The sequence below is a fragment of the Bos indicus x Bos taurus genome, chromosome 7 (genome assembly GCF_003369695.1).
Source record: "Bos indicus x Bos taurus breed Angus x Brahman F1 hybrid chromosome 7, Bos_hybrid_MaternalHap_v2.0, whole genome shotgun sequence".
In the NCBI taxonomy this organism is placed as follows: Eukaryota; Metazoa; Chordata; class Mammalia; order Artiodactyla; family Bovidae; genus Bos; species Bos indicus x Bos taurus.
The window spans coordinates 57,601,853-57,628,327 of record NC_040082.1 but is presented as its reverse complement, the minus strand read 5'-3'; the positions used below and the strand labels follow the sequence as shown (position 1 = coordinate 57,628,327).

The following is a 26,475-nucleotide window of genomic DNA, read 5'->3' as shown; positions in this document are numbered from 1 at the left end:
TTACTGATTTGGTCTCCCAGAAACATTTGGATTTACTGTAGCTATTTTGCCCAGAAGCCCTTCTTCTGAAGGGCTTCCCAGGTGGCTCAGTGGTAAAGAATCTCCCTGTCAATGCAGGAGATGCGGGTTTGATCCCTGGATTGGGAAGATCCCCTGGAGAAGGAAATGGCAACACACTCCAGTATTCTTGCCTATAGAATCCCATGGACAGAGGAGCCTGGCAATCTACAGTCCATAGGGTTACAGAAAGTCACATAGATTGAGCATACATGCATGCACCACTTCTGAAAAGAAAATTCATCTTACATTACAATGCAATTATTTTGGGAATGCCTTAAGTTTAATGTTAGATAGCTAGTGTTAAAAAAAAAAAATGTGCCCAAATGGTAGATGTTGATGAAAATTTGGCAGAATTCACTTGAAATTGAATGCTTTGCAATATTACCCTCCCAGGTAACGCTAGTGGTAAAGAACCTGTCTGCCAACAGAGGAGACTCAGGTTTGATCCCTGAGTCAGGAAAATCCCCTGGAGGAGAAAATGACAACCCACTCCAGTATTCTTGCTTGAGAAATCATGTGGACTAAGGAACATGGTGGGCGACAGTCCGTGGGGTCACAAAGAGTCAGACATGACTGAAGCAACTTAAAACGCACACATGCTTTGCAGTATTAATCAGAAAGGTTTTGTTTGCTTCTAATTTTGAACAGCGTGGGAATTGGAGACTGAGATCTTTCAGATTTAATACCTGCTTCATGTGAGGACAGGTCAGCCTTTCTCTTCTTAGGTTTCAATTCAAGATAGAGTTCTTTGCAGCAGTTGGTTTAGAAGGATTTGTATTTTATCATTGGCTCAGTTGGCTCTATATGTCTTTTTTTTTAATTTAAAAGATATGGGCCATTTAAAAAATAATTTTATTTATTATTTTCTTTTTGGCTGCACTTGGTCTTTGTTGCTGCATGCTGGCTTTATTTGCAGCTTGTGGGGGCTTCTTCTTGTGGTTTCTCCTGCTACAGAACACAGGCTCTAGGAGTGCAGGCTTCAGTCGTTGTGGCACACGGTCTCAGTTGTCTGCTGCATGTGGAATCTTCCCAGTCTAGGGATTGAACTCGTGTTCCCTGAATTGGCAGGCGGATTCCTATCCACTGTACCACCAGGCAAGTCCAGCTTTATATAGCTTGATGGTATACATCTGGTACCCAGACCCCCAGGTCAGTTACACTGATAAATACTATGTTAGTACTTTATAGATTGACTCCCGTTCTCTACCAGTTAATCTTTTTTTTTTATGTTTTTAATTTTTTCTTTAAAATTCTTTTATAAAATATAGACACAGAAAACTGAATAAATCGCATATATTTACGTAGCATTTACTAAACATGAATGGAGTTGACATCCACAAAACCAACACCCAGATCAGGAAACAGTACTTCCATCACCTCTGAAGCATATTCTCATCTGCCCACCAGTAGACTGACTCTTAGCCAGTTCATCTTTTAAATGAGCTGTATTCTGTTGTCACAGTGGAAAATTAAATCACTCGTCTTTGTTTATGAAGATGAGTTGGGTAGATTGGTAGTGGCAGAAAGACACTTTCAGTGTCAGCTATGTAAAGTAACTGGAGCTATAGATTTGGCCAGTGAGAAAGTTACTGATACAGAAGAGGAAGATGTATTGACAGAGATTGTATGTAGAATTTTATGTTTTTGAAAATATCTCAATTATTTAAGATACAATCTGTGCAAACTGAGTAAACCTTGGTTTTACTGTGATTTGTCTTTGTCTTAACAGATTTTTATTATTCTAACTGGAAAAATTATACAAGTGATAGATGTTCATTACAAAACATTAGAACATACGTATACACAAGGAAAAAAAATCTCCTCTGATGCATCTCCTGAGATAAACAATGTAAACTGTAGATGTCTATTCATAGACCTGCTTTCCATCACGTAACTGTCTTTCAAAACCAACTTATGTGATTCATATGGTTTGATAGGAGAAGGCAGTGGCAACCCACTCCTCTTGCCTGGAGAATCCCAGGGACGGGGGAGCCTGGTGGGCTGCCGTCTATGGGGTCACACAGAGTCGGATACGACTGAGTGCCATAGCAGCAGCAGCAGCATGATTTGATAAATTTAACTTTTTAATATAACAGTACAACACAAATCTTTCTGTTCAAGTCATCGAATTTTCTTCATTTTCATTTTTGTGGTTACTTAGTAATCCTTTGTGAGGTGAACTGTAATTTATTTAACAAGTCCCCTGTGATTGGTATTTAGGTTGTTCCTGAATAGCATTTATTTGCTACCTTATTTGCCTCTTTCTGATTATTTCCTTAGGATAAATCCTGGGAGTAGACTACTTCGTAAAGGATCTGCACATTTTAACACTTTTGAAACCCACTGCCAAATAGCTTTCCAGAAAAGCTATTCCAGTTTTCAGGTTTTTCTCTAATTGCCCTTATGCTTGCATTAAAATGTGAAATTTTTATTTAGTTGCAGAATGAAGAAGAGCCTGGAGAACCTGAACAGGCTGCAGGGGATGCTCCTCCACCTTACAGCAGCATCTCTGCAGAGAGTGCAGGTAGGTAACAGGGTGAGATGACTGCTGAGCTCTTGAAATGCATTAGCCAGAGACTTTTGGCTACTAAGTATTTGTTGGTGTTGGTATTTGCTTCAGCTTTCTGTAAGAAGTCTTTAACATTATTTGTAGTGTGTAGCCTGAGGTGAAAAAAACTCATGTTACTGTTCTGAAAAACAGATAAAGGCCCCATTCCAATGTGACTTTTATGGAACTTAATTTCATTTCAACACTCTTAATATAAGGATAGAATTCAGAAACCAAGTGATCACGTTTTTTTCTCTTGTTCTTTTTATAGTTTTCTTGTTAGTTGTTCTGCTCTTTGATTCTAGTACCTATGACCTGGAATATAATATGTTCGATTTCTTTTATAATAAATAAAAGGCTGATAAATCCTTAATTAAAAAAAGCTAGAAGTCTCCCATTTTCTTCCTCATAGTTCAGACCCTCCTTAATTAATTTTTTTCTTTCCATCCTATGCCAGATTATCTTTATAATTTTCACACACATGTTTAGAAGAGATGGGGGAGAAGAAAGAAAATTGTGATAGTTTAGGACTTTTGGTAATTAGATCTTTGTGATACCAGTTCTGCTTTAATTGCTGAAAACTGAGCAGTTTTGATGGAACCTCTTCCATATTCTCTGAAACAGAACTGTGACAGAGTGGCAAGTACGTGACTGATGGTTAGAAATAGAGTGGTGCACACATGTTGGTAGGGGGAAAAAGTCAAAAATCACTGTTCTGTATATTCAGTTTACCTGTTTTAATTTGTGGTATGTAAATTGTGGTAAACAAATACTGGATTTTTGTTTTGAATGTACTAAATTAGAAAACATTGTCATTAAACTTTTCATGGAAACTTAAAATTTTATGTGAGGTGTCTATATCGATGGATCCCATTTTTAAAAAATCCTTTGAAATAGGGAAATATAAATATTCTTGATTTCCCTCAACTTAAGATAGTAAGGAGAGTTCCCTGGTGGCCTATTGGTTAGGATTCCAGGCTTTCACTGCCATGGCCTGGGTTCAGTCCCTAATTGAAGAACTGAGGTCCTGCAAACTGTGTGGTGTGGCCAAAACAAGCTTTCCTTAAAGTGGTAGGTATCAGTTTTGTTCACATATTCAGAATTACTGTGGCTATGGGCAATTCAGACTGTACCTATCAACTTGTAATATGATTTTTAGTGTGATTTAATTAAAAGTAAAAAAATTTTAAGGAAATTATATATGCATGTATATGTGTGCATCTGTTAAAGTAGTTATTTTGACATAGAGAAAAATAAGTTTCTTGAATTGGATTAGGTGGCAGCTTTAGTTTCAATAATACATTTTCCTTATTTTATTCTAAAAGCTTTGATATTTTATTTTTCTCATTTAGGTAGGTCTGCATGCCATCTGGAGTTGTTTTTTTCTGTATAGTATGAGGTAGTGGTCAGGATTGTTTTCCCTTACAGATATCCATTTGGTCCCACACCACTTATTGAAAAGACCATTTTTCCTCCACTGTACTGCAGTGGCACCTTTGTCATGAATCAGGTGACCATATATGTGTATGAGTATCTGTTTTCTGGACTCAGTACTTTCTTTGGTCTGTTTGTGCCTATACTCCAGTCTTAATTCCAGAGCTTTATAATCTTGATATCTGGTAATTAGGTCCTTTAATCTTTTTGTTGTTCAAGATTGCTTTGGTACTTCTTGGCTTTCATTTACAGTTTAGAATCAGCTTGCCAGTTTCCATAAAATGGGAAGAAATAAACAAAAACTCTGCTGGAAGTTTAGTTGGGATTGCACTGAATCTGTTTATTAATTTGAAGATAATTAGCATCTTTATCCGGAGAAGGCAATGGCACCCCACTCCAGTACTCTTGCCTGGAAAATCCCACGGACGGAGGAGCCTGGTAGGCTGCAGTCCATGGGGTCGCTAAGAGTCGGACACGACTGAGCGACTTCACTTTCACTTTTCACTTCATGCATTGGAGAAGGAAATGGCAACCCACTCCAGTGTTCTTGCCTGGAGAATCCCAGGGACGGTGGAACCTGGCGGGCTGCCGTCTATGGGGTCACACAGAGTCAGACACGACTGAAGCGACTTAGCAGCAGCAGCAGCATCTTTATCATATTATGTCTTCCAGTCTGTGTTAAATCCCTCCCATTTATTAAGATTTTCTTTAATTTCTCTGAATAATATTTTGTGAGTTTCAATATAGAGACCTTGCATCTTGTTTCTTACATATTTTTTTCTTGCATCTTTTTAATTAGATTTATTCATAGGTATTTGGTTTGTTTTGGTGCTGTTGTAAACGGTCCATGTATAATTTTATTTTCTGTTTGTTACTGATATATGAAAATATAATTGATGGTTTATATTAACTGTGTTCAGAGACTTTCCTAAATTCATATATTAATTCTAATCATTTGTTTGTAGATACTCTTGGATTTTCTACATATGTAATTATGTCTTCCATGATTAAGGATAGACTTAAGACTTATTCTTTTCCAATCCTTTTGTCTTGTATTCTCTTTTCTTGCCATACTGCATCAACTAGTATTCAGTTCAGTTCAGTTCAGTTACTCAGTTGTGTCCGACTCTTTGTGACCCCATGAATCACAGCACGCCAGGCCTCCCTGTCCATCACCAACTCCCGGAGTTCACTCAAACGCACGTCCATCGAGTCGGTGATACCATCCAGCCATCTCATCCTCTGTCGTCCCCTTTTCCTCCTGCCCCCAATCCCTCCCAGCATTAGAGTCTTTTTTCAATGAGTCAACTCTTCGCATGAGGTGGCCAAAGTACTGGAGTTTCAGCTTTAGCGTCATTCCTTCCAAACAACATCCAGGGCTGATTTCCTTTAGAATGGACTGTGGATCTCCTTGCAGTCCAGGGGACTCTCAAGAGTCTTCTCCAACACCACAGTTCAAAAGCATCAATTCTTCGGTTGGTGCAAACGTAGTTGCAATTTCAGACCGTGAATTTTAAATCATTATAACTAGGCTCAAGCACATCTTTCTTAATCAAAATAGGAACCATTACAATCAACACATTTTTGCCAAGAGAAGTTTGTTTATTCCTGTAGCATAAAAATCCTTGCCTTGGTATTCGGTGAAATCTTGGAAACCATTTTCTGCCTCCTACTGATTGTGGAAGCATTTTCCCTGCAAAAAATTGTCACGATGCTTGAAGAAGTCATAGTCGCTTGGCAAGAGGTCAGGTGAATATGGCGGATGAGGCAAAGCTTCGTAGCCCAGCTCATTCAGCTTTTGAAGTGTTGGTTTTGTGATGTGCAGTTGGGCATTCCTGTGAAGGATTGAGCCCTTTCTGTTGGCCAGTGCTGGCTGCAGCCCTTGCAGTTTTCGGTGCATCTCATCCATTTGCTGAGCATACTTCTCCAGATGTATTGGTTTTGCCGAAATTCAGAAAGCTGTATTGGTTTGGACAGGCAGCAGACACCAAACGGTAACCATGAGCTTTTTTTGGTGCAGTTTTGGCTTTCGGAAGTGCTTTGGAGCTTATTCTTGGTCCAGCCACTGAGGTGGTCATTGCTGGTTGTCATATAAAATCTACTTTTCATGGCACATCACAATCTTATTGAGAAATGATTTGTTGTTGTGTACAGTAAGAGAAGACGACACTTCAAAATGACAATTTTTGATTTGCGGTCCACTCATGAGGCACTCACTCACCGAGTTTTCTCACCTTTCTAATTTGCTTCAAATGCTGAACAACTGTAGAATGGTGGATGTTGAGTTCTTGTGCAACTTCTCGTGTAGTTTTAAGAGGATCAGCTTTGATGATCCTCTCAGTTGGTCATTGCCAACTTCCGACGGCCATCCACTGCTCTCATCTTCTAGGCTCTCATCTCCTTTGCAAAACTTCTTGAACCACCACCATATTGTATGTTCATTAGCAGTTCCTGGGCTGAATGCACTGTTGATATCATGAGTTGTCTCTGCTGCTTTACGACTTGAGTAAGAAAATCGCTCGAATTTGCTTTTTGTCTAAAATCATTTCCATAGTCTAAAATGAATATAAAATACACAGCAAGTAATAAATCATTAGCAAAAAAACAAAGCGAGAAATGCACAGTAAAATGATGTATAACATGACTACATTTATTTAAGAATGTATTCCAGTATCAAGGGCTTTCCTTGTGACTCAGCTGGTAAAGAATCCGCCTGCATTGCGGGAGAGCTGGGTTCAGTCCCTGGGTTGGGAATGTCTCCTGGAGAAGGGAAGGGCTACCCACTCTAGTATTCTGGCCTGGAGAATTCCATGGACTATATATAGTCCATGGGTTTGCAAAGAATTGGACACGGCTGAACGACTTTCACTTTCCAGTATCAAACAGCAAAGTCCAACCATGGAAAACTGCAATTACTTTTGCACCAACCTGATAGTACTTCTAAGATAATGTTTGAATTGAAGTGGTAATAGTGGGCCATTTTTGTCTGATTTTCTAATCTTAGGGGAGAAAGCTTTTAATAACTTACCATTAATTATGATACTTACTCTCGATTTTTCTTAGAGATTTGTGAAAAGATTAAGGAATCAGTTTTAGGTTTTATTTTATCAATTAAGATAAAGAAAGGATTTTATCAATCCTTTCTTCTGCCCATGTGAAGACAATAAATTTTTCTCCTTATTTTTGGTTAATGAGGTGAATTCTATTGATTGATAATTTCAGTAATATACTACAGTAAAATTGGAAGTTAATTATAGTTAAGCAAGGTGGAGAAAAAATGTTAATCTTGAAGCATAGAAATTTTTTCAAAATTCTTAAGTTTTAAAAAAATTGTGTAGAAAATTTAATCCATTTGTAAATAGATCTGTTCTAATAATACATATTGAATCTATTATAATAGAAGTCAGTGAGAATAAAGATGTAAATTTAAAAAGAGGTGAGGCAAGATTTCACTCAGTAACGATTCTCTAACTGAACCTGTGATTACCTTAGGCATGTCATAGGAAACAATCCATGGTAAAAATAGTGTGAAAGAATCAAAGTGCAAAAATCTATGAAATACTAATTTTAACCTTGTTTTCAAGTTTATTTTGATGTTTATAAGTGGGAGAAAACCATGGTACAGATTTCCAAACACACAGGTGAATTATTTTTAGCTTAAACTTTACCTTATGCTATTATTAATATTGTATGTTTTTGTGAACACACCACATATGTGCTGAGTTGCTTCAGTCATATCCAACTCTTTGGGACCCCATGGACTGTGGCCCAACAGGCTCCTCTGTCCATGGGATTCTCTAGGCAAGAATACTGGAGTGGGTTGCTGTGCCCTCCTACAGGGGATCTTCCCCACCCAGGGATCAAACCCATGTCTCTTATGTCTCCTGTATTAGCAGGCAAGTTCTTTTACCACTAATGCCACCTGAGAAGCCACCACATAATGAGCCAGAAAAAGTGTTCAAAAGCACTTGGCAGGGAAAGTAAAGTGAATCTGGAATTTAAATAATTGAAAAGCCAATAAGTTTAAAAATTATTCCCAATCCCATGTTCATCTTTAAGCATCTTTTGATTCAGTTATTCTATATATAATGTTTGAGGAGGGCTTCTCTGGTGGCTCAGTGGTAAAGAACCCACCTACCAATTCTGAAGATATGGGTTTGATCCCTGGGTCAGGAAGATCCCCTGGAGAAGGAAATGGCAACCCACTCCAGTATTCTTGCCTGGGAAATCCCATGGACAGAGGAGCCTAGTGGGCTACAGTCCATGGGGTCGCAGGGTCAGACTTAGCGACTAAAAGAACAGCAAAATTTTAGAGGAATGGTTGGTTTTTGTTTGCCAGAGTTAGCAGAAATCCTTTTTCCTCATTTCAGCTAATCACTGGGTAATTGCGACTTCTTTTTATTTTGCAGCATATTTTGACTACAAAGACGAGTCTGGGTTTCCAAAGCCCCCATCTTACAATGTGGCTACCACACTGCCCAGTTATGATGAAGCTGAGAGAACCAAAGCTGAAGCCACTATCCCTTTGGTTCCTGGAAGAGTAAGTCCAATTTAGACCTTGTTATTTGGTACTAGTTTATGGGAATTAAGTTCTTTGCGTTATCAACTTTGTGATATTACTTAGATTAAATTGATTAGTAAAAGTACAACTAATCTTTAAAATCAGATACGTTTTTCTTTTGGGATAATAGACTCTTATCTTTTCCTGAAGATGATGGAGGTAAACAGTATAAAAGAGCAGAAAAATCACTAGTCAAACCAGCTCATTTCCCCTGTATCTCTACTACTACCTTCACTTTCTCAAGTCTCCTTTCATGGCTGAAACATCTTGGAGCAGAGCTGATATAGGAATATACCAATTTTGCCTTGATTCTGCACACTTAATATTTTGGTGTTAAGTAGATAGCTGCTTAGGAATTTGTGGAGAGAATAAATAAGTGCAGCTTCATAATATTAAACTCAGAGGGGCTCTAACAATCATCTGGTTGAACCCTGTGCCACCAGCAATCCAGATGATGCCATCTGTGGAGGCATAATGAATTCAGATTCTGTCTGGCCTGATGTTACTTCTTGGGAGTGGGGGTGGGATGTCATGAAAACCAGTGGAGAATTTTGGGCACTCATGATTCATAATGTCAGACCTATAAGTGATACAATTGTGGTATCACACATATTCATTCAGGTTGAAGCTGGTACAAGTGGGACCTTGGGCCTGATACTGAGAGAAAGGAGAGTGGCATCCAGTCCCTGGAAATGGGGCAGTCAGGGCTCCAGACCCTAGGCCTGGCAGGAAGCTAGAGTAAAATATAAGAATAAGAATATAAGTTCAGTCTGGGCAGTGCAGTGACACAAGGCCCAGAAGTTCAGGCCTTAGGATGGTAGACTGTTTGCAGGTCACATCTTCCATGAGGGGTAACACTCCTAAAACCACTGATTGGCAGAAGTTACAGTTGATGAGCGTAGTCTACGCTGATTCTGCATGGTGACATGCATTCACTTCTTACAGGCGCAAGGAAGAAGAACTCTCATGGAGCTCATTGTCTAAAGAGAAAACAGTGTTTATATAGTTAACATGTATTGGAAGCAAACAACATGGTTGACACTGTGTTTCGTGCTTATGTATATAGTATATATTATTTTCAGTCCTCACAGTAACCTTGCAAGGTAGAGATTATATTATCTCCATTTTACAGATGCAAAAATTGAGACCCAGAGAGATTAAAAATTGCCCAAAGTCATATAGCTAATAAGTAGCATAGGTTAGTCAAGCCCAGACATTTTAGACTCCAAAGTCCTTGTATCTACTCTCTAGATCTCTTGAATTATGATAACTGTCCCATAGAAATAGACCAGGAGATTAGTGCGGCTTAATCACAGAACTCTGTTTTATTTGACAAATATACACATTTAAGAACTTCTTAAGGGGTTTTGTTATTCAACAAATATGTATGAAACACTTTTATATATAATTTGCTATGTATTTTGCAGTGGATAGATAGAAGGCTTTGTATAAGGCAATGCTCCTGCCATACAAGAGCTTAAAGTCCAGCTGGGGAACAGGCCCACAAAGACCTATTATCTAAGGGGCAGCACAAGAGCAGTGAGCATTAAGAATTGTGACTTTAACCTTGTGATCATGGGGAAGATGGGATTTGAAGTGGGCCCTGAGTTTTGATGGAGAAGAACATTCCAGAGGGGAAAGCTCGGAAAGCAGATGTGATTCAGCCAAGTACAGGGCAGTTTCTGTGGTTGTAGTGATTGGTGTTGCTTCAGCAAAGAGTTTGGCCAGAACTGTAGGTCATAGAATCTTCTGAATGCTAGGCTGAGACATTTAGACTTACATGTAGGTCACACTGAATTCTTCAAAGTTTTTAAGTGTGGGTATGATAAGACAAGTATGGTGTTTTAGAAACATTAACCTGGTGACAATTTTAGGAGGAATTTTGGGACTAGAGATACCAAGATAGAAAGAATGGTTAGAAAACATTTATAGTATTACTAGGCATTACTTCCATGTATTTTGGTAGTTTATTTTGAATAGTTATGCACAAAACACTTTCTCTTTTTGTATTTTATTTATCTTTATTTTTGGCTGTGCTTGGTCCTCGTTGCTGTGCCGGCTTGTCTCTAGTTGTGAGTGGGGGCTGCTCTCTATAGCAGTGCACAGGCTTCTCATTGCAGTGGCTTCTCTTGTTGCAGAGCATGGGCTCTAGAACACATGGGCTTCGGTAGTTGTGGCTCATGAGCTCAGTAGTTGCAGCACCTGGGCTCTGGAGCATAGACTCAATAGTTTGGGCTCATGGGCTTAGTTGCTCTGCAGCATGTGGGATCTTCCCAGATCAGGACCAGAACCCATGTCCCCTGGATTGGCAGGCAGATTCTTTACCACTGAGCCACCAGGGACGCCCACAAAACAGTTACTTTCTATTTTGGCAAAGCCTGTTCTTCCTGCTATTATGAATTCAGAATACTAAGTATTTCTTATTTTTAAAAATATGAAAGAACCCATTCTTGTATAAATTTCAAACATTAGAGGAAAGATAGTAAATTAGATGAAGCTGCTACTTCCACTTCTTCTTTGGTTCCCCTCTTCAGGGGAATGAGTTAACAGCTTATTAGGAATGTCCCAGTCCCTTTTCTGTGTAGGGCAAGTTTTGGTTCTCCTTAAAGTTTTCTTTATTTGTTTGTTTATTTTTCATTTGAGGAACCCTCATTGGACTGTGTACAAGTCTACCACTTTAAGTGTGTATTCATTTTTTTTTTTTCAATATTTCAGCACATACCTACAATTAGTTGAAAAGGTAGGGGACTTTCCTGGTGGTCCAGTGGCTAAAAATCCACGTCCCAGTGCAGAGTACACAGGTTCAACCCCTGGTCTGGGAAGATCCCATATCGTGCAGGCAAACTAAGACAGTTGTTGAAGCCCACGCACACTGAAGTTCGTGCTCAAGAGAAGAAACGAGAAGCCACTGCAGTGAGAAACACATGCATCTCAATGAACAGTAGCCCTCGCTCCCCACAACTAGAGAAAAGCACGTGTATAACATCGAAGGCCAAGCACAGCCATAAATAAATAAATTTTAAAAATTAAAAAGAAAAGAAAAAGGTAGGCTACATATGTTGGTGTCAGTGTTGGTCAAGATCATGTTCCTTCTAGACTTGCAACACTATGTTTTCTGGTTAGGATGGAAAGGATTCTCTCTGCCAGTAAGATTGGAAGTGAGGTTGTTTCAGACCTGTATACTGGTATAAATAGTTCTGGAGTTGAGCATGGGCAACACTGTTAGACTCTTCATATGTGATCACAGTATCTTCTTCCATCTGCCCCCACCAAGTCAGTTTCATAAAACTCTTGAGCTAATCAATGGTATTTTCTCAATAGGTCCAGGATTACTAATATTCTGGGCTAAACAGGCCCTGGATTACTGATATTCTAGCATTAAAGCCAAATGTGTAAGAGAATTTTCTTTTTCTTTATACGTATATTTCTTTATGTTTTTATATATATGTGTGTGTGTATGAATAAGGAAGAGTGAATAGTTCTTTGTGAACTTTATAATTTTTGAAATATATTGTTAAAGAACTTGGGTTAGAAAGTGAAAAATTCCTTTCATTTCAGAAAAAAATTTTATATTAGAAGACCAATGAAAAATTTAACATATACTAAAGCTTAATGCTCTTAGTTTTAAATTGAGCCAAAGCAGTACGTTTTACCCTTGGAAGTCACTTTTGTCCCTTTCTCAATTTTTTTTGATGTCTTTCCTTTGCCTTGAAATAATTTATTGTGAACTTACCTTTTCTTTTCATTTAGGATGAGGAGTTTGCAGGTCGGGAGGAGTTTGATGATCCTGACCAGATGAGGATAGGAAACGATGGGATTTTCATGTTAACTTTCTTCAGTAAGTATATACACACAGCAGAGCCCCTTCCCGCAAACCAGAGTGCTTTAGATTCTGAGTGAATATGACTGAATTAAAAGAACTAATTAAGATAATATTTTAATAATTATATGTATTTGATGCCTTTTACTGACACATTCAAAGCACAGTACACTTTCATCTTTCCTGTCTCTGTCTTCAATTTCTGTGAATATCTATGGAAAATATACTTAAAGCAGTTATGGGGGATGCTACATTTTTCTTGAGCTGAGCTTCATTTTTCTGATCTTCAGAACCCCTTAAGCATTCCTCCTACTCATTCTTGACCAGTAAAATAGGAATTAAATGCCTTTGTCTGATGAATTCTGTTTTGCATGCTTCTATTTTCTAACACATCAAAGTCAGCCTGATTTTTCCCCCTTGATGTTATTTTGCATTTAACTTTCCATATGCCTGACTTGGGAGTGAGCAACCATTTCAGAAATTCTATTTGCTGTATTAAAAAGATATGAAGGAAATGTAGTGCTTTTAAAGGTAACGAATTATGTAAGCTGTCAAAGTTTACAGAAGCAAGAGGATGAATGACTTGAATCAGAGTATTTAGGGGCATTAATTTAATGTTCAAATAATGTTTAATTACTCAGGTATAACACATACAGTAAAGGGTGCAAGTCATAAGTATGAAGTTTGGTGATATTAAGTTATTTCTTAAAGTGTATAGCAGTAGATGTAATAATAAAACACCTGATATTTAGAGACTGTGCTTTCTTGTTTGCTTTTGGGAGGAAGACAGAGGATGGCCATTTTGGGGAGGTGAGGTAAGAATTGTGGAGGGTGGGCTCAGCTCGTTTATCCTTGAGAAAGCCATTTAAGCAGAAGTAAATCCAGAGTGCACCCTTAGAACTCTTGCTTCTTGGATAACAGGATGTGTCTGACCTGCCTCTTTTCTTCTCTTGGCTTTTACAGTGGCATTCCTCTTTAACTGGATTGGGTTCTTCCTGTCTTTTTGCCTGACCACTTCAGCTGCAGGAAGGTATGGGGCCATTTCAGGATTTGGTCTCTCTCTAATTAAGTGGATCCTGATTGTGAGGGTAAGTTAAGTTGTACACCAGCAGTGATAGTCTCTGGAGAAGAACGAGTGGAATAATTTTGAATATTTGACTTCGGAATTATCTCAACATTTAAAATGATTTTTTGTTTGTCTTTGGTTTCAGAAAATTGAACCTAGATCAGTTGTAGTTGGTTCATGCACACAAGTTTTGTAGTCAAATCTGCAAAATATCGGTGGCCCTAGGATATCTATCCTTGTTCAGCTGCTTTCTCTGTTTTTAATGTTTATAATGTGATACTACATGTATTTGTTCTGAAATTAGTTGTTTTTATAATAAGGGTCTATTAACTTTCTGGTATCTCATCAAAAGCAGACATTTCTCTCATTCATGCTGCTGAAGTTTGAGTCCTTCTTCTCTCTTCCCCTCTATTCTTTTCTCCCTCCTTCCTCCCTCTCAACCTTCCTCTCTTCCAAGATTGGTTGTAAGTAGCATCATTGGTTATGCCAGGATATTTGGAGAGCCAGAACTGTTCAACAAGCCCTACTCCATTAGGGGCCCTTATCTCTAAAGTAAATAAGAGAGAGATCTTAAGTGATGTAGGAGTTACCAGTTAGTTAGAATTGCATGAAGTAGTTTAAAGTTGTAAAAGATCTAGTTTCTTAAAGTGTCCTCTGATTTGAGATAAGTTTACTGCCATTGTTAGCTTTATAATATAAAAGCAAGGTGTTTATCATAAACTGGCATTATTAAACTAATGGGTGTTGACTGAGCCATAGAGTTTTTCAAAGTTATTTATTCTATGGCCTTTAACATTTTTAGAATTCCAAGTTCCTTTGAGAATCTGATAAAAATTATGGGCTTTTCTCCTAGACAACTAACATATACTCTCCTAAAACATGGTCTTTAGGTTATGAACTCAAGCCATAAAGAAGTTTTTCATTCCTTCTCTAAATCTTATTAATCAAGAAGTAAAACTATTTGAATGCTCAAACTGTGCTAAGCTCTAGTCTTCAACAGAAAGCAAGATCAAAGTAGTTACCAATCTTTTTATTTTTACTAAATTTTTAAAAGAATTAATCAGCTTTTATCAATTAGGATGGTCTTTGGAGTAACAGAACATGTAGCTCAAAAATGGCTTAGAAAACATTGGGGAAATTTTATTTCCAGTGAAAATAAGTCCTGACATGGAGGTCAGTTAAATGTTTCACTGATATCAAGGACAGCCGACAGGTGGCTCAACCTATTGGTATAGCTGGCCATGGCAGTTTCAGGCATCTCGTCAGAAACACAACAGTGCTCAGCAGAAGAAAGGAAACTATTTCCTCTCCCTTTCTTTTTAAGAGCTAAGAAGCTTTCCTCGCAGCTCTTAGTTCCCACTGGCCACAATAGTATCATGTCCTATATAGTCCCTGGCAAAGGAATGGGATTATCATCATGTACATGGTAAAGCTTCCAAGGTCAAGGCATGGCTGAAAGGGCAGGAACAAAATCAGGGATCATTAGAAAGGAGGCCAAATATAGTTGAGTTTGGCACTGTGTAAGCAAAATGAAAGTATCATCAAGACATATTTCTGGGGCTTTCCTGGTGGCTCAGTGGTAAAGAATCCGTGTGCCAATGCAGAAGACACAGGTTTGATCCCTGATCCAGGAAGATCCCACATGCCACAGAGCAACTAAGCCCATGTGCCACAACTAATAAGCGTGTGCTCTAGAGCCAGGGAGACTCAACTACTGAGCCCACAGGCCACCAACTACTGAAGCCTGCGTGCTCTCGAGCCTGTGCTTTGCAACAAGAGAAGCCGCAACAGTGAGAAGCCCGTGTGCTGAAACTGGAGAGCAGCCCCAGCTCTCACAACTAGAGGAAAGCCTGCACAGCAGCGAAGACCCCGCAAGGCCAAAAATAAATAAAATTTCTTTTTAAAAAAGACATATTTCTAAAAGAGGAAAAATATTTTTAAAAAAACAAACAGGTTTGAGCACTTTCAAAACAAGGTGTATGTAAAGCTGAAAGCTACCATATTTCAAGATTGCTTTTCCACGAAAGGAAGTTTATTAGCAAATATTGTAATCATTTCAAATCTGTACTATATAAAATACTTTGACTAAATTTTTAGAAGTTTTTGTAAGACTAAATGAGCAACAGCATTTGTGTACAAGGTAAAATCTTGTGTTTTGTAAACTCTTAAGCTAAAATGTGAAATAATATCTGCAGAGGTTCTCTAAAGTATTTTGCTTTATTTTTCAGTTTTCCACTTACTTCCCTGGATATTTTGATGGTCAGTACTGGCTCTGGTGGGTGTTCCTTGTTCTAGGTAAGTGCTTTTAAAAAAGACAAAGGAGAGAAAAGATTATGTTAAATTTTAGAAGTAAAATTACTTTTAGTAAACCTTCATCTCACTTACTACTATACAGTAATATATTAGTGATAATAAGTATAATTTTAAAAATATGTCAAAGGTTAGGCTGTTATCACCATCAGAGTAACATACATATTTATAGAATGTCTCTTAGTGGTGGTAAATTTTTCCTAACCCATCCATACACACTTGTCACATTTTCCATGTAGCCAGAGGGGTGTACCAATAAGATGACTTTTTATAGTCCTTAGATTTTTTCCCGCCTTGTGGGTTATTGCCTCAAAGGGTTCACAAGCTCAACCCCAAACTGCTTATAGGTATACTGTTACCTACTGAACTACTCATGAGTGTATGTGGCCTATCTTCAGTTGAATATATCAGTAGAAAACAGAAAATATATTGTCTTGCATAACTTCTGGAAGAACCACCATTGGCTGTCCAGAATTCTTTAGTTTGCTCTTGATGAGAATAAGATTTTTTTTTTTTTTTAAACATACCGGCCATTTCAGGTAGTTGGTCTTAAGATTGTACTTATTAGTGTAACTTTTTTCCAAGACATCTTAAAGAAATGAGCAGTGTGGTGAATACTGTTGGCTTCCTCATTCTTTGTAGAGAAAATTTGTATGATACAATAGCAGACCATCATCATTGCTATCATTCTACAAGAAAATAGAAGGGGCATCTTGTGGCTGTTAAGGGTGGTATAATTGTCTCACTCTGCTTCTGTGGCGTCATTTTCTCCTATCCTAACATTTCTTCTGTCTCAGGTCTTTTTGTTATCTCCTCAGTTTGGATCTTTGGTTCCCAGGGTTGCTAATGGGTCTGGCTAGCACAGTGTAGAGCCCATGACCAAAAGCTGCTTCATATATTCAGGGCCTACCTGCTTTGCCTTGGGTAACAGAGTCATGCACTGATGACTCTAAATTTTACTTAGAGAATACAAGTCATTCATGATGCCATCCCCTACCTCCCCAGTAGCATCATTTTATTCTACTCTTAGTCACAGCATTCCAAGGAAAGAGACATAGTGATTTTTACTTCTTGTCTTGATTACTGAGAAACTTAATAATTTAAAAAAACAACCTACAGGGGAGTCACTTTAGAGAAGTAGTTCCTTGACTTGCTTATTCTCCAGACTGTATCTTTAAGAGAAAGTCTGACTCCTCATCTTCTCCCAAGCCTAAAGTCTAAGCAAATCCTGAATAAGCCAAAGAAGAGCCATTAAGCATAATTTTAGGTTGATTGTTGACAACATAGATAATTTTAAAAAATCTAATAGGCTGATTTCCTTCCTATATTAAAGTTTCATGGGAGATGAGTTTATAGTACTTTGTAATTGATCATTCTTGCTGTCTTACTGCTTAGTGGTAAGCAGAAAATGGTGAGACTTCAGATGTACTTCATACATTTGGATCCAATGTTTGAGTCATTTTTGGAACTCCTTGCAGAGAGAATCTTTTGTTGTTGTTGTTGTTACTGTTTTTGGTTTTTTTTTTAAGGGGGGATGGTTTCCTGCAAAGACCAGGTCTATGAGCTGGTAGCTCATAAGCTACATCTAGCCTGTAGTTGTGACTTGTATGTTCCATAGTTACTTTCAGAAGTTATTTTTTTAGTTGTCATTATAAATGGGCTTCCCTGGTGGCACAAGTGGTAAAAAAAACCTGCCTGTCAATGCAGAAGACATGAGATGTGGGTTCGATCCCTGGTCAGGAAAATCTCCTGGAGGAGGGCATGGCAACCCACTCTAGTATTCTTGCCTAGAAAATCCCATGCACAGAGGAGCCTGATGGGCTGCAGTGCATAGGGTTGCAGAGTTAGGCAAGACTGGAGTGATTTAACACACACACTTAACACACACATCATATAAAAACCAAGAACTTTCACATAAAATATCTGAATTTTTTTACCTTTTTAAAATTGAAATATCTAGCAAAACTGACCTATATTCCCACATGGCACCCATCCTTTGACTGGAGTTAGGTTGTATTGTCGATGATTTTGATGCCAAACAGGGTAGTTTTCACTGTGCTCAGTGCTGATGACTCTTGGTTGCTGCCAGAAATCATTTCTGACTGAGTGCAAAGCATCTTCCACTGCTTGAGTATATTTTAAAATATATCCAAAAGAAAGTTATTGCTCAGAGCCGGTGAGATGGGAGGAGGGTAGGAAATGGGGAGTGGCTACCTAATGGGTACAGATAATTTTAGGGACGATAAAGAATTCTGAAATTGGATTATAGTTTTAACTACTAAAAGCCAGTGAATTGTACACATTAAATGGGTAAGCTTTGTGATATGTAAATTATAGCTCTGTAAAGCCATTTGAAAAAAATGTGTCTTAAGACCAGGGGCCATCTCTGGAGGAGGAGGGCCAGCAGTGTGTGAGCTACCACTGGAGGGAGCTCATCATCTTCCCTGCTGACTCCTAAATTAAGAATAGAGAAATAGAATTTAGAGTTGAGACAGAATTCTTGTAAAGGTAAGGACAGCCTGACATCTAGTGGACAGCATTGTGTACTGTTGACAGAAAAAAAAAGAAGCCATAACAAGAAAGGATGACATTTTTTTATTTGAGAAAAACACTGTTTATAACCTCTCTGTTTTTCGTGTTAATTATCTTGGAATACTTTTTGGGAGCTCAGAAGGTTTTGGCACTCCTGGCTGTCCATTGGTTAGGACTCTGCACTTTCACTGCTTAGGCTTGGTCCCTGGTTGAGGAACTAAGATCCTAGGGTGGGTAGGGAGAGTAGGTTTTGATGATGCTTCTCAGTGAGACTTCCAAAAGTAAATGATGTAAATGTTTGGCCCCATCTTATTTTTTGTTTTCTTTTACACAAATTAGATTATGAATGCGCAAAAGAGACTTTTTTTTGGCTCTTGAGATTGTATGTTCTCATTGAGAAATAGAAAACTTGGTGTAAAATCAAATCCTTTGAAATTTTTAGAGGAAATTATGTTTTGATTGCTTTTCTGATAACAGAAAAATGAAGTATTTGGTATCAGGAGGGATATTTCTGGGGACTGGGCTTAATATGCGAATTATAAACTCATTCTTGACTTTTCTTTTTTAAATTAGGCTTTCTCCTGTTTCTCAGAGGATTTATCAATTATGCAAAAGTTCGGAAGATGCCAGAAAATTTCTCAAATCTCCCCAGGACCAGAGTTCTCTTTATTTATTAAAGGTATTAAAGAAAAAAACTTTATTCCAGTCCCAGTGTAATCATGTGATGCATGGGTAGATTACTGTTCACATTTAGAGTAGAATATTAACAACCTGTGGTAGGGGATATAGAGACAGTAAGGAAGGCATAGTCTTTGCCTTTTAGTTTCTAGTTTAGTAAGGAGTGTTTCTATGAAAAAACTATCTTAAAAAACTATCTTAAAAACTACCAGAGGAGACATTATCTCATGTTTGGACAATGCAGAAGAGATTTGACTAGGACTCAGGGTCCTTAATCTTTGAATCATGAATCCTGAAGCCACTGTTTGGGTTGTACTAGTTCCAGAGGTAAGTAGTGAGAAGGAACCTTTCAGGCCTAATCACTAAGCTCTGTTTGGTGGGGCCCCTAAATCCAGAGCTGGGAGAGTCCACAGTACTTGAGGAACTCCTTTTGGCTACTGACAAGCCTACCAAGGCTTCCATCTCCTAAAATCAATGAGGGACTTTCCTGGGCATTTTCTTCAGGTTCACATCCTGATGTTACCATTCTGATGGGAGGGTCAAACCCAAGGAAAGAAAGGAAGGGGAGAAAAGGGCCTTTTCCCTGCCTAGAACAGGAGGACTAAGCCTTGCCAAGGCTGTTTGGTTCCCCCATGGGTTTCCCCAGAGGCTGGCTCCATCTTGCATCACCAGCTGCAAAAAGGAGGAGACAGGGAATCTTGAGAAAGAGTACACCAGAGAGAGGTCTCTAGTAACAAGGTCTGATGGGCCTCCTTGGAACTGATTCTTTGTTCCTTAAGACTGTTGAGGACAGGTAGAGCCAGGCTAGTTGAGACATAGGCAAGGATTTGTGAAGGTTGTAACAGTTGAGATAAACCTTGAGATAAACCTAGAAAGTATAATAGGAAAACGTTGGGTGGGGAAGCCTTTTAGAGTCACCTGAGGCAGTGTTGAAGAGGAAGAGAGGTAGGGAAGTATGCAGCTGGCTCAAAAGAAGCAGTTTGTAACATAAAGGAGTGTTGAGGATTAAGGCTGAAAAGTCAAGCTGAGAGCATTCTCAAATATCTTGAGCACTAAGCTCATTTGCAGTGGAACTCACAGAGCAGCCCTTTAAACCCAGTCACATATTGGCTCAACACAAGGCTGATTCCATGTGAGCCTGTATTTGCTGTTGGGTTATTTCATAGTTTTTGTAAGTAATCATATGCTAAGAGTGGAGTTTTCAATTTTGAAGATTTGTTGTGGTCTTAGGATGCAGAGTAGCATTCTCAGTTTTGAAGATTTCATGGTTGTCTCAGACTATATGCTTCTAGAAAAGAAAATATCTATCATATTTAATTTGCCAGGTTGTGAGAGGGTGTTGAAAGTCTTTAAGCAACAGAATAATACGATAACTTCATAAGTGAAATAAAAATTTTTCAAGCATGCCAACTTTTCAATATGTCAGATACTGAATTAAGCATTATACATGTATTTGTGCATATACATGTACAATGTGCTTGTATAAACAACAAAAGGTTATTAGTGACAGATAAGCTCAGATACATGCGTGGTAGAGTATATTCATAAGGCATTTTTATAAAGTTAAAGCATGTAAAGAACCTATGTTCTTTTGGTTAAAGTCAGTTTCTTCAAAAGAGTGTGTACTTTTATTTGCGAGACAGTTTAGTCTTTAAGATTACCACTTACATTTATGACTGTTTTGGTTTTTTTTTTCCCCAAGAAAAGGAATGTTTTATTACATGTTTAAAATGTCGTGAGAGGTGGTGTGTCCTGAATTTGAATTGGGTTACACAGGCTGGGTGCAGATGGACATTGACACGCTCACCTGGGCCCTAACCCCTGTGATGTTTCTGTTACATCCTAACTTTAAGAGGCTTGTCAGATGTTTTGTGTGGTTTTAGTAGTTTATGTAGTTACCATTGTCATCTTCTTTCTCCTTCTGTGTGTCTGATTATAATTTATAGTTACTTCTGATCCTTAGCTTTAACTCTTACCTACCATAGGTTCAAAGTTAAGTCTTTGGTGTAGTCACAGTTCTCCTGATGATGAGCTTCTGAACCCACCTCCACAGTTCCCCTCATCCACTGGTGCCCACAATACCCTGAGAGGACAGATCGCTCCCTCCCTCTCTGCCTTCCTTCCTTCACAGATTCTGTAGGTCTGGTGTATTGGTGGCTTTGAATTTCTAAATGACTGAGGCCACACCTCTGTCTGGTCACTTCATTCATCTGGTTGAAGGCAACTTCTGGCTTCCTTAGGGGATGCATACCTTCTTTATCTTGCATCTAATACAGGACAGGTTGATGTGACAATGGAAGTTGAGAGAAAGCCTGAACTTGGCAGTTTTCCTGTTGTAAAATTTGTTGTTATTGTTTTGACTTCCTAAAATTTCTGAAATGTTTTATGGGTATATTCTAAATGTAAAACAACGTGCCTTTAGAGTTATGATTTGAAGCAGGCAGCCCTTAGTTAAGCAGTAATGGCGTTGGAGCTGTGAAGGGGTATTATAGACCTGGTGCTCTGTGTTTGGGAGTCAGAACCATTACAGTGCTTTAGGAGTTGTCGGAAACTTAGAGGTGTTTCAGTCGAGGGCATAATGGGGTTTCGTTGCTTTCCTGTCTGACTTTGATATCCTAGTTGATTTGAAATCATCCCTGACATGCCTAGAGGACTCAGAGCTCTAAATTAGGGGTTTAGAGACTTAGAGCAGCATTTAGAATTTTAATGACTTCCTTACTAATTTTCAGTATCCTCAGAAGGAATCCACAAAGTTATAATATCCCATGGGACTGAATTTCCTTTATTCATTGACACAGGTAGGAACTGTTCATCCAGAACCAAAAATAGAATGTTTTCTTTCTCTAGTTCAGAGGAAATTTAGTTTAGCTTGAAGATGTGGTAGAAAACCATTGTGTAAGATATGAAGATTTTCTTTCACTGAGACCTCTACTTTCTTTACTGGAGGTATCACTAGTTAAAAGCTAGCTGTGGGCTTACTTTTGCCAGAAAGCCACAGATAGGAAATTGCTAAAATAACTTTGCTGTAGATAAAAATAATTCAATTCCCATGCTAAGGTCTGGCATTGTACTAGAAAAATGTATAAGAATAGTGACTTTTCTATTTAGACGGCCCAAAATACAGTGTACACACACACACACACACACACACACACAAGGCTGCCCAAAATATGGGATACACACACACAAACCTGGAAATACCCTCAAAAGATCTTCTTTCTTACCAGCCATAGTAGGTATTATAAGAGCTGAACACTAAAGCTCATATACTACTGTCATAGGGTGGCTCTTGGGTTCCCTTCTGGAGCTCATTTAAGCATATACAGGAAATCTGGTTTCCTGCCTCACAGCAAGAAAAGCCAAAAGACACTGCTAGAGCGAGGCACAGTGGCATCAAGAGGTGTGTGACTATGAGGAAGCAGGAAAAACAATATGTTCCTTCTATGTTGTATGAAAAGAAACATATCCCTTTTAGAAACATCTTTATCTGAAATGGTCAAAAATATAAAGTGTCCATACTTTATCTTATTTACCAGTTAACTGGAAAGTAAATTTTCATCAAGTTTCACTTCCTCTGATACCGCCAGATAATTGAGGAGTTAGCTATACATAGTAACTATAAGGTGGTAACACAGTTAGCCTGATATCTAACACTACTCCAAAAGTACTTATATATACAAAGTATAATGGATCTTAAATATGTTACCTTCACTACTTCTGAAATAGGAGGGGAAGAAAGTGTATAAGCCCTGATAGCATTAATGAGATGGGGCCCTTCATAATTAGATAGCAATTGCTGTGATCTGGTGAGTTATACATTCTAGGCATCAGATATCTTACCTTTTTTGCATATGATGATAAATGTTTTCATTTTCTTTTTTTCTATAATATTCCCCCTCCTCCTTAATACATCTTTATTTCCAATTCACCTCAGGTTAGTTTGACTTATTTGGGCTGTGTAAAGTAGCAAGACAGTAGAAAATATTGCCAGTGGAATTTTTGCTTTAAAAAAAAAATCACACAGGGTCCAAGAAGAAATTGTGTAGGCTGTTGGATTCCCTTGTTTCTTAAGTGATCCAATCTAAAGCTTAGTGGTGATATTCAAAGTCCCTAAAACCTGTCTCTTTTCCAGTTTACATTCCATCATTGTTTTTTTAGCAACCTGTGAATCAAATTGATCTCAACAGGCCTGAGTTGTAGAGAGCAGTGAATGCCTCTATAGCAATCTTTTTCATTTGGAGTTTGTTTGATGAATGAGATCACCCATCAGTAGACCTATCTAGGACCTTTTAATGGATTTTTTTTTAATACTGGAGAATAGTTGATATACAGTGTTGTGTTGTTTTCAGTTATACATACACATATATCTATTATTTTTCAGATTATTTTCCCATATAGGATATTACAGAATGTTGAATAGTGTTCCTTTTGCTATACAGTAGGTAGGACCTCTTAATGGATTTTTTAGTGTCTTTTGGGTGGCTCTGACTTTGAGGGATCTGCTAAAACTAACTTATCTCCATGCACATAGCGTGAACTAAGTGGCCTGGTAGTTATCTGGACTGTATCTCATATTCTTGCAAAACTCTAGTGTTTTGACCTAATAGTAATTATTATATCAATTTTTATTTATTAATGGTAACTGATAAAAGTGAATTTACTTAGGCTTGTAATGAGTCTAACTAGCCTCATTGCAGAAATCTCTATTTGTCTTATGCCTACCAGACAGATTTTATTTTTGGTTCTACTTGGCTTCAGGAATCCTTATATTCTTGTGTCTTTGTCCTTGCACATTCTGAAATCTCCCTAAAGAAGAGTTGCTCTTATATCACTATCATTGGTTTGCTTCAGATCAAAACACCAAGTGAATTTGGAGTTTGGGAAAATATTAATGTTCAAAAAGAATATGTTGATTTCTTCCAGAGTTGTAGCTTCTCTGCATCTTGTCAACTTTTTAAAGATGTATGCAGTAGTCTAATCGGTCTATAAAAGGGCTGCTTGTGGCTTTTGCAGTAATTTTGAAAGATGGAAGGGCCTAGGTATGAGCCCATCCAACTTTCACTTGGTGTAGGGTACCATGACATAGTTTCTCAATAAGCTTTTGTTAAGTGTTAATGTATCTCTCTTTTTTTTAAATTTTATTATTATTATTATTTTTTTACTTTACAATATTGTATTGGTTTTGCCATACATCAATAATGTATCTCTTTAGAGTATTTTTTTTGACACTAATACAGGGAGTTATTTGTATTTTTTCCATGAGAACCAAACCAGTTTATATGCCAATACAAAAATTCATCAAAGTGTTATATGCAAATTGCATTTATAATAAATAGATGGACATTGTTTTGAGAGTATTTATGTCAGTCATATAAATTGCTTTATAGAATAGGGGCTGCACACACTTTTTTTGTCTACCAGAGATACCTCTCCCAAAATACAGTAACTTTTTTTCCCCTAATTATTGGGAAGAAGTACCTGTGGTTCCTATGAGTTTACAGCTGTTTTCTAACTTTGCTGTGCTCCAAGGATAGCATGACATCACTGGCATCCTTATTGGAAATCTTTCATGTGAGATCTGGCAGGGTAAACAGCTTCAAGTGTGTTTGGAAAATTACCTACGCATTTGGATTCTGCTGTCTCTTTGTCCCCAAGTTTCAGTCATTGCCATTGGTGTTAAGTGTGGGATGCAGTGCTCCTTGAATTCTGTTCGTGTGTTAGGTTTAGAGAGAGAGAGAGATCCCTGACCTCATGGGATTTAGAGAAAGCATTGAAGTCTTTCCTAGTTCTGGAGACCTTGATAACTTTAAGAACCAAAAATGTAATGTTTTTTGAATATTATGATGTCAGTGTATAGTAATCTTAAAGCTATGTTAAAATGTACTCATGTCTCCAAACATCCTGCCTTCTTTTGTGACTACATCCTTCTTTTAGCCAAAATAACAACCTAACCAGAGTTCCAATATTCAATATCCTTCTCTGGCAGATGTTTTCTGGCGAAGGCCTTCCTGCATTTATGAATTCTCTCCCAAGAAGCAAGAGAACACCTGCAGGAAGTGAATCAAGATGCGGAACACAGAGGAATCATCACCTGCTTTAAAAAAATAAAGTACTGTTGACAAAGATCATTTCTCTCTATTTGTTCCTAGGTGTAAAATTTTAATAGTTAATGCAAAATTCTGTAATCATTGAATCATTAGTGGTTAATGTTTGAAAAAGCTCTCGCAGTCAAGTCTGTGATGTATTAATAATGCCTTATCTATTGTTTGTAGTCATTTTAAATAGCATGAGCCTTGTCCCTGTAGTCAGTAGGGGGCAATCTTGCTTTTATTCATCCTCCATCTCAAAATGAATTTGGAATTAAATATTTTAGTGTAAGATATGTATAATGCTGGCCATTTAAAAAGGGGGTTTTCTCAAAAGTAAAAACTTGTTATGACTGCATTTCTGCACATAATCCATTTTGCTGTTAAAATTAATCTAGAAATTTATTTAATTGTACTGTGAACACCTGGAAGCAAAATCATAGTGCAAAATACATTTAAAGTGTGGTCAAGAATATGTTCTTAATTGGTAAAAAATAAGTATTAATTTCTTATAGTCTGTATTCTAATTTTGCAGTACCTTATTCTGTGTTGTGTACCTAAGGGATTGTAAAGGTGTTGTCATTGTGTAAAATAGAAAGGACAAGGACAAATGCAGCATAATGACTAATAAATTGCAATTCTCGACACTTTCTATATGATTGGAATCCCTGCCCCCTTTTTTCTTTTTCTTTTGTCTCCTGATGATTAGGCCAGGGGCTAGGAGTAGAGAGGGGATTAGGTACTAGGAGCAAAGAAAGAATTAGCGTGGAACTTTTGAGATGATCCCTAACATACTGTACTACTTGCTTTTACAATGTGTTAGCAGAGACCAATGTGTTATAAATGTAGAGTGACGTGCTTTCTGCCAAGTGGTAATTCACCCTGGTTTGCTATGTTAAAGCTGTAAATACAACAGAACATTAATAAACGTCTCTTGTGTAGCAACTTTTGCTGTGGATTACTATTTAATTTCTTGGTTTGCACTTATTAATTGCCAAGGCAGTTTTTTCTAATCTTCATTCATATAGATACATACACAATCATTCAATAAATACAAAAACTGCTCTTGGACCAGTTTTTTTCTTTTTTAGCACGGGATGTTACTTTCATATCATATTCAGTATATTTCTAAAAATGTATTAGTTCTTCAAAAGACGATGGGCTAAAATAAGGGAGGAGTTGTAGAGATTGCAAGTCATTCTGGAATTCCAATTATGCTTCATTTTTAGACATAATCTTAGATAATTTATTTCTAATGTTTTCTGCATGTTCTCTGCATTTGCCCTTTTTCTCAGTTGAACACAATCAGCTGGTTTAAGTCCTGTGAGCAAGTGCCCAGGTGAAGCTAAAGCTTTCTCCTTCCTCCTGATTTTCTCTTCT

At 37.8% G+C, this 26,475-nt stretch overlaps 1 protein-coding gene across 1 annotated transcript in view; it reads left to right on the top strand.

Moving 5' to 3' along the window:
• NDFIP1 (Nedd4 family interacting protein 1) overlaps nt 1–26,040 on the top strand; it is a 51,141-nt gene extending 25,101 nt beyond the window's left edge. The window contains exons 2-8 of the mRNA XM_027546127.1: nt 2,497–2,584; nt 8,452–8,582; nt 12,354–12,441; nt 13,387–13,511; nt 15,718–15,784; nt 18,905–19,010; nt 24,996–26,040. Of these exons, the coding sequence (XP_027401928.1) occupies nt 2,497–2,584; nt 8,452–8,582; nt 12,354–12,441; nt 13,387–13,511; nt 15,718–15,784; nt 18,905–19,008 (603 nt within the window). The 3' untranslated portion in view covers nt 19,009–19,010; nt 24,996–26,040. The remainder of the gene's footprint in view (nt 1–2,496; nt 2,585–8,451; nt 8,583–12,353; nt 12,442–13,386; nt 13,512–15,717; nt 15,785–18,904; nt 19,011–24,995) is intronic.
• The last annotated feature ends 435 nt before the right edge of the window (nt 26,041–26,475 follow it).